Raw genomic sequence first — 15,561 nt, 5'->3', positions numbered from 1 at the left:
ACATAGTATACATTTGAAGTGACACACATATAGACCAGCATAAGGTTTCCCAAAACAGACTTCAGTTTCATTGGATCCATTGATGCACGAGATAAAAGCATGTTGCTGTCTACAGAACCATCAATCCTAAAACCTAAAACAACTACAAACAACTCCAAAATTACACATCACCGAAAATGAGATGAGACAACAGAATTTCATGATTATAGGTCTAATCTCATTGCTGTGAGATTTTGGGTAAATTTGTTTTTGTGTGCACAAGAGGAAAATGAAGGAGGAGAGGCTGATAGTCATGCTAGGTGTACAGAAAATAGATAATGTACATTTTCAACACAAAACAAGGGCTATTGTGTGATTAACTAGTAATGCAGAAAGAAGTGTTTTAATAATATTATTGATAGTGTTGTAATCCCATTAAAGGAATTGCTTGAGTACGATGCAAAACTATCATTGTGCGGTATTCTCCTACACCTGCATCCAAATGTTGGTGGATATGGCCTTGTCTAATATACTAAGCTGAACAAGATGGTGGAATTCCATTTTGTTTTAATATTGTGTGACATCAGAAAACCATGCAGAAGTAGAACAGCAGGATTAAGTTAGTTTTATGCTAGTTTTCTGTTTGTGCAGAGCATTTCTTTTAAATGTGAGAGTGTTCAAAAGTGAGATTCAGTTGTGCCCTCTCATTCTACTGAATGTGGAGTTCTGTTTTATGCTGCATTTGCACTGTCTCTTTTACATATGAAATTTGTACACACATTTTTTCATTCTGCATGCAGCCAGCCCAAGGGAGATCTCAGACAGAAATTCATCCTTTCAAAGCAAGATTGTTGCTCCCATTTCATGAAAAATGTTAGTATCTTTCTGGGGGAAACAAGCCAGAATGTTTTCTGCTTGAGAACAATGAAAACCTGCTAGTGGTTTCTCTATGCAACAACAGCTATAAAATGGTGTAGGGGATCTAAACAGCAACCAAGTGCTCTTTTGTAATACAATTTCATGCCGGTAGTACTGCAAGGGCATTCAAATTAATGTGGAGAAGGTACAAATACTGTTTTTAATGCTGCATAATATTAGAACAGTACTTTTCAATTGTGTTTCTAGAAACCCTCTGTAGACCTGAACATGGCATCATCAACAGAAAGATTCCTAATTTTGGTCAGGTCTTCCAAGTAGATTTTTCCATCCTCATTTCCATATCTTTCTCTGCTTATTTATGTGCATTGAGTAGGTTACATTCTGGAAAAAACATTATATTTCTCCAACAAGGACTGAATTTACATTGCAGAATTAATGCAGTTCGTCGCCACTTTAGTTGCTATAGCTCCATGCTATGGAATTCTGGTATTTGTAGTTTTGTGAGATATTTAGCCTTCTCTGTCAAACAACACAGTAAAGTACAAATCCCAGTATTCCTGGGGATGGAGCCATGACAGTTAAGGTGGTGTGAAACCGTATTAATTCTGTAGTCTGACAGCAGCCTTTGTCACAGAGAAACCATACAGACCAGGATAGTCCATTTGTCTGAGAGTGAAGTGGAGACGCCCTTCAGAATCAGGCTTTGAGGATCAGGCCAGCAGCACAGTGAATAATGCCACAGTGAAGCTGCCACCACTTTCCATAAAGGATTGGTGGTAGTGAGGCAGTCAGCAAAGAGGCAGGTAGGGATGGAGAGAAAGAGAAAGGTGAAAACATGTTGGCCAGAGGTCCTCCTTTCCTAAGGCATGTCCTACATTTCAACCTTCTATCCAGGAGGAATTTCAAAATGTCTTCCATTTTGAGCATGACAAAGAAGCATGAATTTATATTTGTGTGTTTTTAGTTTTTCTTTTGTAATGTCTCATATTTTTGTTGAATGCCTTATATTTTGCTGTACCTAGTCCTGCTTTGCAATTATGACATCTGGTCACCTTAGGTGAGGGAGATGAAGGAGAAGGGGCAGAAGAATGGTTGGGCTTTCTAACCAAGTAAGGTAGAAGGAGAGTAGTAGTGATTATGATCATGATATGTCTCCTTCCATCTCAGGGAGCGAGGGAACCATTGTTGCTGTTGTGTTCCTAATTCTAATGCTCCCCCTTCCCAGCCCACAACCAATTTCTGCAATGCCCAGCAGGGTCCCAGTGGGGGGGAAAAAAAACGATGGGGAAAGGTTTCTTTAAGAGCATGAAATTAGGAAGCTGATGATGTCTTGAACCAGAAGAAGCAGGTTTTGAATCTCTACTTAGTTAAGATGTTGACTTGGTAGTCTTGGGCAAATCAATAATCTTTCACATGAGATGATTTTGCTTCCATGTATACATCATACTAGGGTGAAATGCAGAATTGACATACAGTGGACCCTTGTTATACGCTGGGGTTTGGTTCCAAGATCCCCCGTGTATAACAAAATCCGTGTATGCTCAAGTCCCATTAAATATAATGACACAGCAAAATGGTGTCCCTAATAAAAAATGGAAAATCAAGGAAAATTTATACTTTTTTGGAACATTTTCAAACCGTGTATGCTTGAATCCGTGTATAAAAAATCTGTGTATAAGAAGGACTGACTGTATAAGGTAAACGCCCCCGTATATACAGTGTGCTGAATAAAACCAATGTTGAGTTCTTCAACACACACAGGAAAACAATGTTTCCCTTATATCTGAAATATTCATATTACATGTAGTGTTTTGTGTAAAAGAAATGACCCATCAGTTTGCACTGATAATTATTAGACTACAGAAAGTTTTTGTGATAAATCAGCACTTTTCTCATCCATGAGCATACCATAAAGACTTCAGCAGCTTCTCTGACCATTTTTAATGTGCCATTATCTGCACTGCAGCTACAAGGACTCTATAATTAATGTTGGAAGGGAATATGACAGCATATGCAATGCATGGGTAAGCAAGGTTACCACACTGAAGGCTGCTGTTCCAGAGAATGACAATGTTAAATGCTCTGAGTTTAGCCCATTTTGATGTGTGCCCTGTTTCTCATCATTTGGTTGAGGGTTGACCCATGAGAAGGAGCTACTTTTCCTCTTTTTTGTTCATACAGTGATGACTGAAAGGCAAGGGGAAAAACATTCCTCTGACCTCCTAGAAAGGTTGGGAAGTCGCAAAGCATTGTGTCGTGTTTCTTTTTCTTTGAAATATCCCCCAAGCATGCTCTCTATTTATGTCCTGTCATTGAAACAATTGGGGAAAAAATGAAGCATGCACAAGAACTCATAATAGCATGCCACAAATAATTATCCACTTGAGAGAGAGAATCTCTGTGGATTGTTTACTGCTTATTTTCACTGCATTTGTAGGTGAAGTATACTTTAAAGGTATAAAGTGTGTATTTTTAAACCTTTTTACATAATATAGTCTCTAGTTTAGCAAAATCTGATGAGTTGCCAAAAGAGAGCTGTAAAAATCAGAGCCTTAATAAGTAATTACAAGCCTCAGATGTTTGGTTTCTCTACCTGTGTTGAACATGGTTCAAAATATGGTAAGAGAGAAGATGTCTATATGTCTGTCTCTGTCAAGATAAATCCGGTGAGTGAGGCAGTCTCCTCACATAGCAAAGTTGGGGTGTCATAAAAAGTTAGCAAATAGTTATTTACTTTGTTTTTATTTTATGCTTTTTGCCAAGGATAGGGAGAAGTGTTTGTGGTATTTTTTGCAACATAGCTAGGTTAGGGTCAACATAATGTCCAGTCCTGAAACACACATGCTAATGAGTGTATGTGAAGATCATTCATGTGTCTGTTTAGTAGCAATTCTGGATACTGACAACCCAGTGTTAATTTTAATTTATTCAGTTTGGGAATATATGGCACATTTAGTAAGGCCCATGAGATTCTTGCAAACAAGCTAGTAAAATGTAAGCTAGACAATGCAGCTGTTAAATGGATTTGTAATTGGCTGACCAGCTGAACCCAAAGGGTGTTCAACAATGGCTCCTTTTCATCCTGGAGAGAAGTGACCAGTGGGGTCCCACAGGGCTCTGTCCTGGGCCCAGTGTTATTCAACATTTTATCAGTGACTTGAAAGAAAGAACAGAGGGCATGCTTATCAAATCTGCAGATGACACCAAATTATGAGGAATAGCTAATACCCCAGAAGACAGGATTAAAATTCAAAATGGCCTTAATAGATTAGAAAGCTGGGCTAAAGCTAACAAAATGAGAGGAATGTAAGATACTGAACTTAGGGTGGGAAAAAATAAAATGCATAGTTATAGGATGGGGGACACCCAGTATATCCAGACTATGTATGAAAGTTATGCAGGGAGTCCTAGTAGAGCACAAGTTGAACATGAGTCAACAGTGTGATAAGGCGTCTAAAAAAGCCAATGCAATTTTAGGTTGCATCAATAGAATTATAGTGTCAAGATTAAGGGAAGTAATAGTGCCACACTATTCTGCTCTGGTCAGGCCTCACCTGGAATACTATGTCCAGTCCTGGGCACTACAATTCAAAAAGTATGTTGACAAGCTGGAGCATGTCCACAGGAGAGTGACCCTGGTGAAGGGTCTGGAAACCATTCCTTATGAGGAAAGATGTAGGGAGCTGGGTATGTTTAATGTGGAGAAGAGAAGGTTAAGAGGTAATATGATAGCCCTGTTTAAATATTTGAAGGGGTGTCACACTGAAGATGGAGCAAGCTTGTTTTCTGCTGCTCCAGGGAATAGGACCTGGAACAATAGATGCAAGCTACAGGAAAAGAGTTTCCACCTCAACGTTAGGGGGAACGTCCTGACAGTAAGAGCTCTTTGACAGTGGAACACACTCCCTTGGAGTGTAGTGGAACCTCCCTCCTTGGAGGCCTTTAAGCAGAGGCTGGATGGTCATCTGTCAGGAATGCTTTGATTGTGAGTTCCAGCATGGCAAAGGGTTGGACTGGATGGCCCTTGGGGTCTCTTCCTACTCTATGATTTTATGATTCATCAGATTTACCTATGATCTTGAGTAGTCCCTCCATATCCTACCAGAAAAAAAACATTGGTCGTACCTATCAGTAATAATAAGGTGGGATTCTGAGTTTATCTTAATTTACTGTGAAAAAAATACTTTCACTCATCTAACCTGTTAGCTTCCACCTAGGTCTTAATTCTATTTTTATAATGGGCAAACAAACCAGAAATAGATCGCTTTGTCTTAGCTAGATGATATGCACTTGTAGCTGTTGGTTTTGAGCAACCCTGAGTCCCATGCTTCCTACTGAATACTATATTCACTTGGTTACTAAATAAAAGTATTGACTGAAAGGTCTTGGGGCTGGAGGAAGACCGAGGTACAGAAGATAATAGGATGGATTTATGCATATTCTTGAAATTATGGTTCAGTAACATGTTTGCCTGAATGCCCTAAAGGCACCAGATTATGTCTGGGCTCTAGTGCCACAACAAATTACCATTTCCAGTCTTCCATAGCATTGAGCCATAGCAGTTAAAGCGGTGTCAAACTGGATTATTTCTGCAGTGTGGATGCAGCCTAGGCACCTAAGGCTCTGTCTCTGTTTGGTCTCGATTCCAGCCACTGTGAAGGGAATGGGCTTTCAAGCAACATTCCCTTCTGAACCACCCCTCCTGCCTCTGGTCTGGAATTGCTGCAAACTGCTGATGGGGATTTTTTACCCACCTGCTGACTATGTCAAATGGGCAGTTTGTTACACTGTGTGAAGTGGAGAGACGGCACTCTAAGATCTTTGATAATCCTGATAAAATGCTAGCTTTTAAACGAATAAGTCTGTCTTTCTGCTAGTTTGAAAAGCTTCGGCATTACTCTCCCCAAGTAATAACAGACATTCCTCATAGCCCTTAGTAAGTTGCTGGGGGTGATTTGGGTTGTCAGTTTGTGATTTCAGACATAATGGCCTTTTTCGGAGGGGACATTCCGCCCCCCCCCCCTTTACTGGGTCTGCGGTCTTATAGAGCAGAAGACATTCATCTTCCAAATCTTGTTGGGAGAACGTTGGGTATATGCTGTTTGTTGAACTTTGACTTTCAGGTTGAGGGTCCACTACACAGATGTGGGCAACATAACTGGTTGATTCATGGACGGCTGTAGAAAGAGAGGGAGGCTGGCTTGTGCATAAGTAAAGGCTTTATTTATTTCTTTAAAGCATATAAGTTTTAACACAATCTAATTCACAATCTACACCATAAACATTAAAAAAAAAGAAAGAAAGAAAAAGAGAAAATGAAAAAGAAGAAACCAAGAAAGCAACACACACACACACACAAACTGGAACAGAACTAAAACACTTAACACTATCTAACAAAAATACTAATGAGCAACTAGCTAAAACAGGAAAGGGCTCTGCCTCCCCTGCAGACTGTATTTAGGGAGAGGAGCAAAAGCAAAATATATTATTCTGCCATTACATTTGCAACTAGATAACTAGATGGTCCTACTAGAATTACTAGTAGGTATAGCCACAAGTGATTGCATTGTTAGATTTCATATTGGTCAGGGAAAAAAATAATTGGTTTATTCTTTAAAACCCATGTTAGTAGTACAGAGTTAATTTCTATGCCTGCATACAACACGAGGTGCGACTATGGGCCAGCTCTTGCCCTTGTATAATTCGTATGTACATCTGTCTTACACAGCGTCCCCACTGCAGAAATAATCCAGTTTGAGACTGCTTTAACTGCCATGACTCAATGCTGTGGAATTCTGGGAATTGTAGTTTTGTGAGATATTCAGCCTTGTCTGTCAGAAAGCTCTGGTGCCACAACAAACTACAAATCCCAGGATTCCATTGCATGGAGCCATGACCATCAAAACGGTGTCAAATTGGATTATTTCTGCACTGCAGATGCAGCCTTAGCAGCATTAGTATTATTTTGTTCCTCTAACAGTTCCTATGTTTTAGCTTGAATCTTCAGATCAGGATGGAATCATGTAGTCTTCTAATTGTATAGGAACTATAGTTGGGCTATACTGACTAGGGACCTGAGAGTTGTAGTTCAATGACTTTGGGAGGGCTGTAAGATTCCCACCTAATGGTAAAGTATGTTTCTTTCTTTCTGAGATATAAAAGAGCTTTGTTATTGGTACACAGTTATAACTGAAAAGTTAAGCAAAAGATGTGCCTGATTCTCTCTCTCTCTTTCTTACTCTGCTCTCCACCTAAGATATACATGGGCATTCAAATATGTGTTTGGACTACTATAATAAATGTGAATTACAACTAGGCAGGAACTGTATTGCAGTATACTTAAGACTTCTAACAAAGGTTTTTTTAAAGTTTTCATTGGAAAGTGTGCATATAAAGTGTGTTATTGATATACAAAATGGTAATCATCTTGTTACAAAATCTGGATTATTTTGGCCCATCTGTGTCTTTCCCTGGTTATAAAATATAATGAGCAATCACTATGTCAGCTTAATTGAGACTGTATCTCATCTTCAGTTTTTTTAAACATTAATATTTATGTTTCCTTCCTTTCTTTTTGTGTTTTTTACAGTCTGACACCAATGCAAGTTATCTACGAGCTGCCCGAGCAGGCAACTTAGAAAAGGCTCTTGATTATTTAAAAAGTGGAGTGGACATCAACATTTGCAATCAGGTTGTAAAAAATGTTTAATTGATCATTTGCTTTTGCTTTTAGTGCTTATATATACGTATTTACTTTTTAACAGAAAATAACACATTTTTAGATAGGAATTGGCTATTCTGTATGTCCCAGGAGGATGATTAGCATTATCCACTTCAAATTGCATCTACTGTAAAATTATAAATTACATTCTGCAAAAATGACTCACCACCAAAAGTATGGAGCATACAAGGAATGAGTGAAGAGGAAAACTATCAAAATCAGAGGCTGTCATACTGCTTTCCTACACACACTTACTTGGGAGAAAGCTGCAGCGATTATAGTGACAACATACATAAGATTGAGTTGCAAAATGACTCAACTGGCCTCAAGTGCTACTTTGCCCATGACTAAAGTTACAATTAATCCAAAAGATAGAATTTATCTGTACATTATGCCCCAAACCTCTACTTAATATCGATGTTTATCAGCAAATTATACTCATTTCATTACTGTAGCGGATTGCCCAGGAATGGAATCTCTCTGTGTCATTATTTAGGAGTTAGTTGCCACAATTTCTTCAAGACTGAAGAAAGGAGTGCTTAGCTCTGTCCCTTTCATCATAATTTTCTTTTGGTCTGAAGTGGACAGAGTCTTAGTCATGTGGATGCTCTCCATGTAAGCAAAAACTGAAAATCGTAGATTTGTCCCTGTTAGAAATTTTTCATGGGAACAGGAACTTCTTTCCTCAGATGCATTGCTTTCCATGTGAGAAAAGCAATGATGGAGGCAGGACAAGGTGATATCTGGAGTGGAATAAACCATGGTGAGTAACACCAGTCCATGGTGTTTAAATTGCTGTGACTCAAATGTGGGGAACCTTTATAACCCCAAGAGTCTCAAGGAGAATAATTAGGTGAGTCTGGGGCAACACAGCATACATGTATTTATATGCAGGCACACATTTGAGATCCTGCGATTTAAAACTTGTGCTAGCTGTTCTAAGTGTGCTATGATGGATTCAGGTCTGAAAAGCAGATCTTAAGAAATGTAACTTTTTCCCAAGGTCTGCTATGAGTGACAATGCGTGAGGCTTTATGGATTGCTTGAAAAAAATCTGGTTCCAAAGTAAAAATCCATATGCAGTCTCCCAGTCATGCAGGTGTACACACCACATAAACACACATACTTCTTGTATGCATACATGTGTACACACATGCATGCATGCGCACACACACACACCACAGAGACACATGCTCTCCTACTTCCTATCCCTATGTAACTCAGATTGTGCCGCTTTCCACTTTCCAATAAACTGGCCAGGTTGGTGGGATTCTGCTGGCAAAGAGGGTGCACAGGGAGAACTCTCACAGCATGCTTTTTTGCTCATCCTGGTTGTGCTGGTAGAAACAACAGTATGGGAAGATCATGGATAGTATATGTGTGCTTCTGGCGGACTCTCTGAGGGCCACAGATTGTCTATTGACATTAACGTTATGGAAGTTTCACATGGGACTGTTTCCATGCACAAATGTTCTAGTGTGTATTTGAAATGGCACTCTTTGGGTGCAAAGAGAAAAATCAGTATTGTTTGAACCATGTTACTTTGAAGAAACATAGTTCCTGGCTTGTGCATTTTGCTTGCAGATTGCTTATGGATAAATCCCATGTTCACATATCCATATGAAAGAAAAGTGCATTTTAAGATGATATCCCATGGAAGTATACAGAAGATGCGCACTTTAACTGGCATCTTTGTATTATGCTTCAACCTTCTTAGAAGAGAATAAATCTCATTAAGTTCAGTCAAACTTTGTTTATACCATCAGCATACATTGTACTATAGATGATATGATAATAATGGTTATTATTTTATACTACAAATGTATTCCACCACTCCAATTAGTTAGAAAGTGAGTTTGAAGAGGTTCTTCTTCCTTCCTTCTTTCTGCAAGCTCTCATTCTTTTGGAATGTGACCTTTAGGCCTCTTGACATATCCCTTGTTGTTCTTGGCATTGCGCATCAATCATTCTCATTCCTTTTTGTTTTTATCAGAATGGGTTGAACGCTCTCCATCTCGCCTCCAAAGAAGGCCATGTAGAAGTTGTTTCAGAACTGATACAGAGAGGTGCCAATGTGGACGCAGCAACAAAGGTTGGTAGCTCATATCTAAATATTCAACTGTTTCCCTGTGCAGAGGCCACACTTACAAAGTGTCAGTCAATTGACTGCAGACAGTGCATCCTTTATCCAGGCCTGTACTCAAATCCTCAGAGACAATTGGCCTTAAAAATCAGTCAGTGCAAGGAAAAAAAGACATATTTTGTGTGTCTCAGATTGCAGAATCCAGAAATAGGAAAGTTCACATAAGGAGCTGAGTCTTCATGACTTCAGTTCCCACCTGAGCTTGGAGAGGTTATTTTTATGACTACAGCTCCCAGAATTCCCCAGCTAACTTGTCTGCTGCCAGTGCTAGGTGGTGCTTCCTATGGTTCCTTCCAAAAAGGAATTTTCCAGCTTCTGCTTCATGTCCATTTCCATGTAACCAGTGATCTGTGATGAGGCAGAGAATATATTTTGCATTCCCTCAAATGGCCAACTCAGTTTGTGTCACCATAAAAAGTAACCAAACCAGGGCTGCTGGGAAACAAGATGGGATTGCCTTCAAAAGAGTAAAACCTTGCTACATTTACTCACCCAATAAATTCTGAGCATGCTTAGTAGTCACAATGTTGTGTACCAGTTGAGTTGGATGGGGATGATGAGAGTTCATGAATTCCTGTTTGAATTCCATCCAACGAAGACAGGGCCAGCCTGACTGATAGAAACATCCCTTTTAGGAACAAATGCCAGAGTATACATGATAATGATTTTAGCCCTTTAAACATAGAAGTGAGGGCTGCCATGAAATAGTAACCGGCAGAATTAGTCATTAGTTTCTAAGGCTGCTGCCACGTGGCAGAATTAGTGCAATTTGACGCTGCTTTAACTGCTATGGCTCCATCCTATGGAATGTTGGGATTTGTAGTTTGTTGTGGTGCCAGAGTGCTCTGCCTGAGAAGGCTAAATAGCTCACAAAACTACAAATTCCGGGATTCCATGGCATTGAGCCATCGTAGTTAAAGCAGTGTCAAGTTGTATTAATTCTACTGTGCAGATGAAGCCTAGGGGAAACCTCAGAGCTTGCTTTGCTTTAAACACCCTAGGTAACCTGAGGTCAGGGTGAAGAACATGTCATCCTCTAGATGTTCCATCACAGTTCCCACCAGCCTTGTCCAGCATAGCTAATACTGAGGAATGCTTGAGAGTGGCAGTCCAACAGCCAGAGCCATTGGCTGTGCGCAAAGGACATTTTTTGGAGTTTTTGCAACATATGGAGATCTACACTTTCCCATGGCATAGGGCATAACCATAAATCACCAGTTTTTAAGAAAAGCTTGTTTGGTGTGGTGTCCATTGGAAATGAATGCCTCTCATTCATGAACTATCATTACAGATGATGCTATGCTAGTTGCACCAATGGTTCAGTTCAGCATAAAACTGAATTATAATATTCAGTCTCTTTCACTTAAATTGTGGTGTGTTTTTTTTTTAAAGACTTTAAAAACCAGTTACACAGTAAAGATTATTTTTTACATTCTCCCCTTTCATTAAGAAATGTTTTGGTCAACACAGAGCAGGGACAGACAACAGCTGTGCTGCAGAATTAATGTAGTTTGACACTGATTTCATTACCATAGTTCAATGCTTTGAAATTCTGGGAGTTTTAGTTTGGTGAGGTATTCTGCCTGATCTGTCAGAGTGCTCTGGTGCCTCAACAAACTACAAATCCCAGGATTCTACAGGACAGAGCCATGGTATTTAAAGAGTTGTCAAACTGCATGATTTCTGTAGTGCAGATGCAGCCAATGTGGTGTTATCCCAAAGTTTTGGTCTACAATTCTTAGCATTTTTATTTATTTAATTAATATTATTTGTAGACTACTGATTATAAAGATGCCTAAGGGATATATAACAAGAACATAGAGATTGACTTAAATTAACCAATAGCATAAAACAGTAGAAACCTCAAAACCAAAAGCTAATAAGAAGTTGGCCTGACCATTGGCCATTTTGACTGGTGGAAGATGTAGCCAAAACCATCTGGAGGACACCAGACAGCCTGCCCTTGGCATTAATCATGGTTGAGGAATCTTTGATTCTCCAGAGGTTTTGGACTTAAGTTTCCAGAAGCCCAACCCACTGATAAATGATTATGGAAGTCATAGTCCAAAAGTCCAAAGTCCTGGAATCCAACACCTCTGGAGGGCCAGAGGTTCCCCATGATATATATGGTCATAGGGAAACAAGTTATGAAGGGGCAGAATGCCAGCATATTTGCATACTCAATCCTGCATGTCAGTAGACTGAATTTAGATTAGGTTGATGGATCGAAAGACATTGGCAGTGGCAAGTATCATTACAGCAGTAGAGTTTTCCAGCCAGCAAGATTGATGAAGCTCCCAGGTATTGCTTATGCCTGCTGTTCATACACTTAACATGCACTTCTGGGCATTGACATTTTAAAAATGAGATAAATGTTGCAAATTAAAGAATCTCACTGGTTTATTTGCTTTCTTGGTACTGAGCCATTCATTTGAATGGCACTGTCTGCAGTAGTAAAGGTTAGGGGCAGAGATGAAGCACCATGTAATGCAACTTGGTGGTACCATTAGCACTGCAGATTTGGATATTTTCAAGCATAAAATACTCTCTGTGCACATGAAACTCCTATGTCAAGGCAAAAACAGAGTCTTGTCCCTGAACTGTACTAGGTTGTTTTTTTTACATGCATTATTGAATACAATGTATGACTGAATTTGTGGATCAAATGAGTGTCTGATTGCCTTCTTGCAATCTGGACTGGTACAGCTTTGCTACAGATATATCACATAGGACTTCACTATGTGGGCAACTCTTCTGGGTCTGTGGGTCAATTTTCTCCCCTTGGAACCTTTCAGGTCCTGTATGGATTGCCAAATAACTAAATGTCTGCTTCTAGTTTGGAAATCGTAGGTCAGTTTTGATGTTAAATTATTCAGGAGGGCCTTGTGTGCTACTTAAAAGGTGAATTGTCCCTCCTGGATATTTTCAAGAGAAGCAATTAATATATTTTTTTGCGTAAAAAAAAAAAAGAGCAGCTCTGAGAATTCCCCAAAAAGAGCTTTTGACAGCCATATTTGATTATAGGGCTGCGCGCTTGGCTTAAGCCCTAACTTTGAAACAGGGAGCAACATGGAATGTTACTCTGGTGGAAGAAACTTTCAGGAAGCTAAATTCCTTCTCCCTCTTCCCAGCAATAGTTGGCGGAAGAATAAGGGGAAGGGTGATTCCTAAATATTAGCTGGAGGCATGGTGGCTTAGTGGTTAAGGTACCAGTTCTGACAATCGGGAGGTCAGCAGTTCAAGGACCGAGTGCTGCATGAAAGGGTGAGAGCTCTTGTCACTAGCCCCAGCTTCCTCCAACCTAGCAGTTCATGCAAATACAAGAAGATAAATAGGTACCACATCTCAGTTGGAAGCTAACAACGTTCAATGCAGTCATGCTGGCCACATGACCACCAGAGCAGTCCTCAGACAATGCTGGCTCTCCGGCTTAGTAACGGAGATGAGCACCACCCCCTATAGTCGGTTATGACTAGACTTTCATGTCAAGGGACTACCTTTACCTTTATCTTATAAAAGGAAGAACACCACCTGTCAAAGATGCTTTCATCTGATTGGTAGCATTTGTGCATCATGGGAGAAAGTGGCTCTGGAGGTTGTTGAGAGAGGGAGGTGATTAGGAAGCTGTGTGTGTGTGGTGTGCCTTCAAGTCAGTTCCAGATTATAGTGACCCTAAGGTGAACTTATCATGGGGTTTTCTTGGCAAGATTTGTTCAGAGGAGGCTTGCCATTGCCTTTCCCTGAGGCTGAGAGCATGTGACTTGCCCAAGGTCACTCAGTGAGTTTCATGGCCGAGTAGGAATTGAATCCTGATCTCCAGAGTCATAGCCCAACACTCAAACCACTATGCCATGCTGGCTCTTGATTGGGAAGATGGCTTCTTACAAGTACCAGAATCTTTGAGTCGACATGGCTGCTGGCCACGCTTAATAGACGATTGTACATCCTCCATGAAAGACTTTATTTCTTGATCCTCACAGGAGCCTGTAAACTGCAAATTATATATTGCCAATCTCAACTTTCAAAGAAATCGGTTACATTTTGAATGGGTATTGGTAATATGAAGATCAAAGGCTGCACAAGTTCTCTTGTTCATTTAGCAGTTTATTAGCAGGTTCATGGCCATAGCTTCACAAAAAACAACAAAGACATACTGTATTAGTTAGCATTAGTTGGTTTTCAGTAGGGAGTGGAGGAAGCCTTATTGCCTATATAAAGAAACCAAATATATTATGCTCTGAGGTGTCATGATTCTAACTCAAAGAATCATATGGATCTCCAGATATACTTGGACTGCATTTCCCATCAACCATAGCCAGTATAGCTAATGGTGAGGAATGCTGGAATTTGCCATCTGACACTTTCTGGAAGAAAACATCCTTTGCATCTCATAATAGATCAAGAGAAGTAATAGTGCCACTGTATTCTGCTCTGGTCAGGGCCCACCTAGAATATTGTGTCCAGTTCTGGGCACCACAATTCAGAAAGGACATTGAGAAACTGGAGCGTGTCCAAAGGAGGGCGACAAAAATGGTGAAGGGTCTGGAAACCATGCCCTATGAGGAACGACTTAGGGAGCTGGGGATGTTTAGCCTGGAGAAAAGAAGGTTAAGAGGTGATATGATCGCCCTGTTTAAATATTTGAAGGGATGTCATATTGAAGAGGGAGCAAGCTTGTTTTCTGCTGCTCCAGAGAACAGGACCCGGAACAATGGATGCAAGCTGCAGAAAAAGAGATTCCACCTGAACATTAGGAGGAACTTCCTGACAGTTAGGGCTGTTCGACAATGGAATGCACTCCCTCGGAGGGTGATAGAGTCTCCTTCCTTGGAGGTCTTTAAACAGAGGCTGGATGGCCATCTGTCAGGGATGCTTTGATTTGGATTTCCTGCATGGCAGGGGGTTGGACTGGATGGCCCTAGTGGTCTCTTCCAACTCTATGATTCTATGATTCTATGAATATTTGATATGGAACTTCTGTTAAATGAATCCACTTCTTTTGTGACATGCAAACTACCTTCAGTCCTGTAATGCATATTTCATGTAGCGTTATTACCAAGCAGCTTTTTCTAAGTCCTAAGTAGCTCAAAAAATTGGATTTTTGTAATTATGAAATTTCAGGCTATTACTTTGCTAATGTGCATTAAAATAACTTAACCCTCTGCTTTTATTTGTACAATAAGATTTATTTCCATGAGCAAGGGTCAAACTCCTAATTAAAAGGCCATTGACAATAAGAAACATACATTTTATCATGATGGGGGTGCACAACATATTCAGCCCCAAAGACATCACATGAGGCTGGACCAGTGAATGGCAGCACAGGGATATTCCAGTGACAGCTTGGCCACCCCTTCTCCACCTCCCATTCAGCAATTCTCATACTGCTACAGGAGGGGGAAAGGGGCTATCTGTATAAAACTGACAGGAGGAATCAAGTGTCAGAGAATATCAAGCACTCTTGAGCCATGGATGGTGCACCCCTGTTGTAGTAATTGGATCTTGTCCATAGGAATCTCCATTGTGGGATTGTTTGAGGAAATTCAGTACTCTGTGTCTGATTTACATTTTAGCATTACATATGAATGCAGCTGTTAGATTTTGTGACAGATAATCTTCTCCTAGTAAAAAATAATATGTTGGCCAAGAAATTAAAACAATGAAGGGCACATACATTAGTCCCCCCGCCACCTACTCTTACTACAGTGTTTCTCCATCTTCCCCAAAAAACTGAAATACCATTCCATGAAGACTGCAAGACAGATACAAAAACGATTAACTAATGTTCCCCTACCTCACATGCACATGTATAGAAAACTGCTATGTGTTCTGGTACACA

The 15,561-nt window shown here is 40.0% G+C and overlaps 1 protein-coding gene across 10 annotated transcripts in view; it reads left to right on the top strand.

Annotated features, from left to right (window-relative positions):
* Nucleotides 1-15,561, top strand: part of ANK3 (ankyrin 3) — a 284,245-nt gene that overhangs the window by 82,989 nt on the left and 185,695 nt on the right. For all 10 annotated transcript variants that reach the window (XM_042458759.1, XM_042458766.1, XM_042458765.1 and 7 more), the window contains exons 2-3: nt 7,448-7,549; nt 9,573-9,671. In XM_042458759.1, the coding sequence (XP_042314693.1) occupies nt 7,448-7,549; nt 9,573-9,671 (201 nt within the window). The remainder of the gene's footprint in view (nt 1-7,447; nt 7,550-9,572; nt 9,672-15,561) is intronic.

The sequence above is a fragment of the Sceloporus undulatus genome, chromosome 3 (assembly GCF_019175285.1).
Source record: "Sceloporus undulatus isolate JIND9_A2432 ecotype Alabama chromosome 3, SceUnd_v1.1, whole genome shotgun sequence".
Taxonomy (NCBI): domain Eukaryota; kingdom Metazoa; phylum Chordata; class Lepidosauria; order Squamata; family Phrynosomatidae; genus Sceloporus; species Sceloporus undulatus.
Note: the sequence above shows the minus strand (reverse complement) of the source record. Positions and strands in the feature narration are given on the sequence as shown.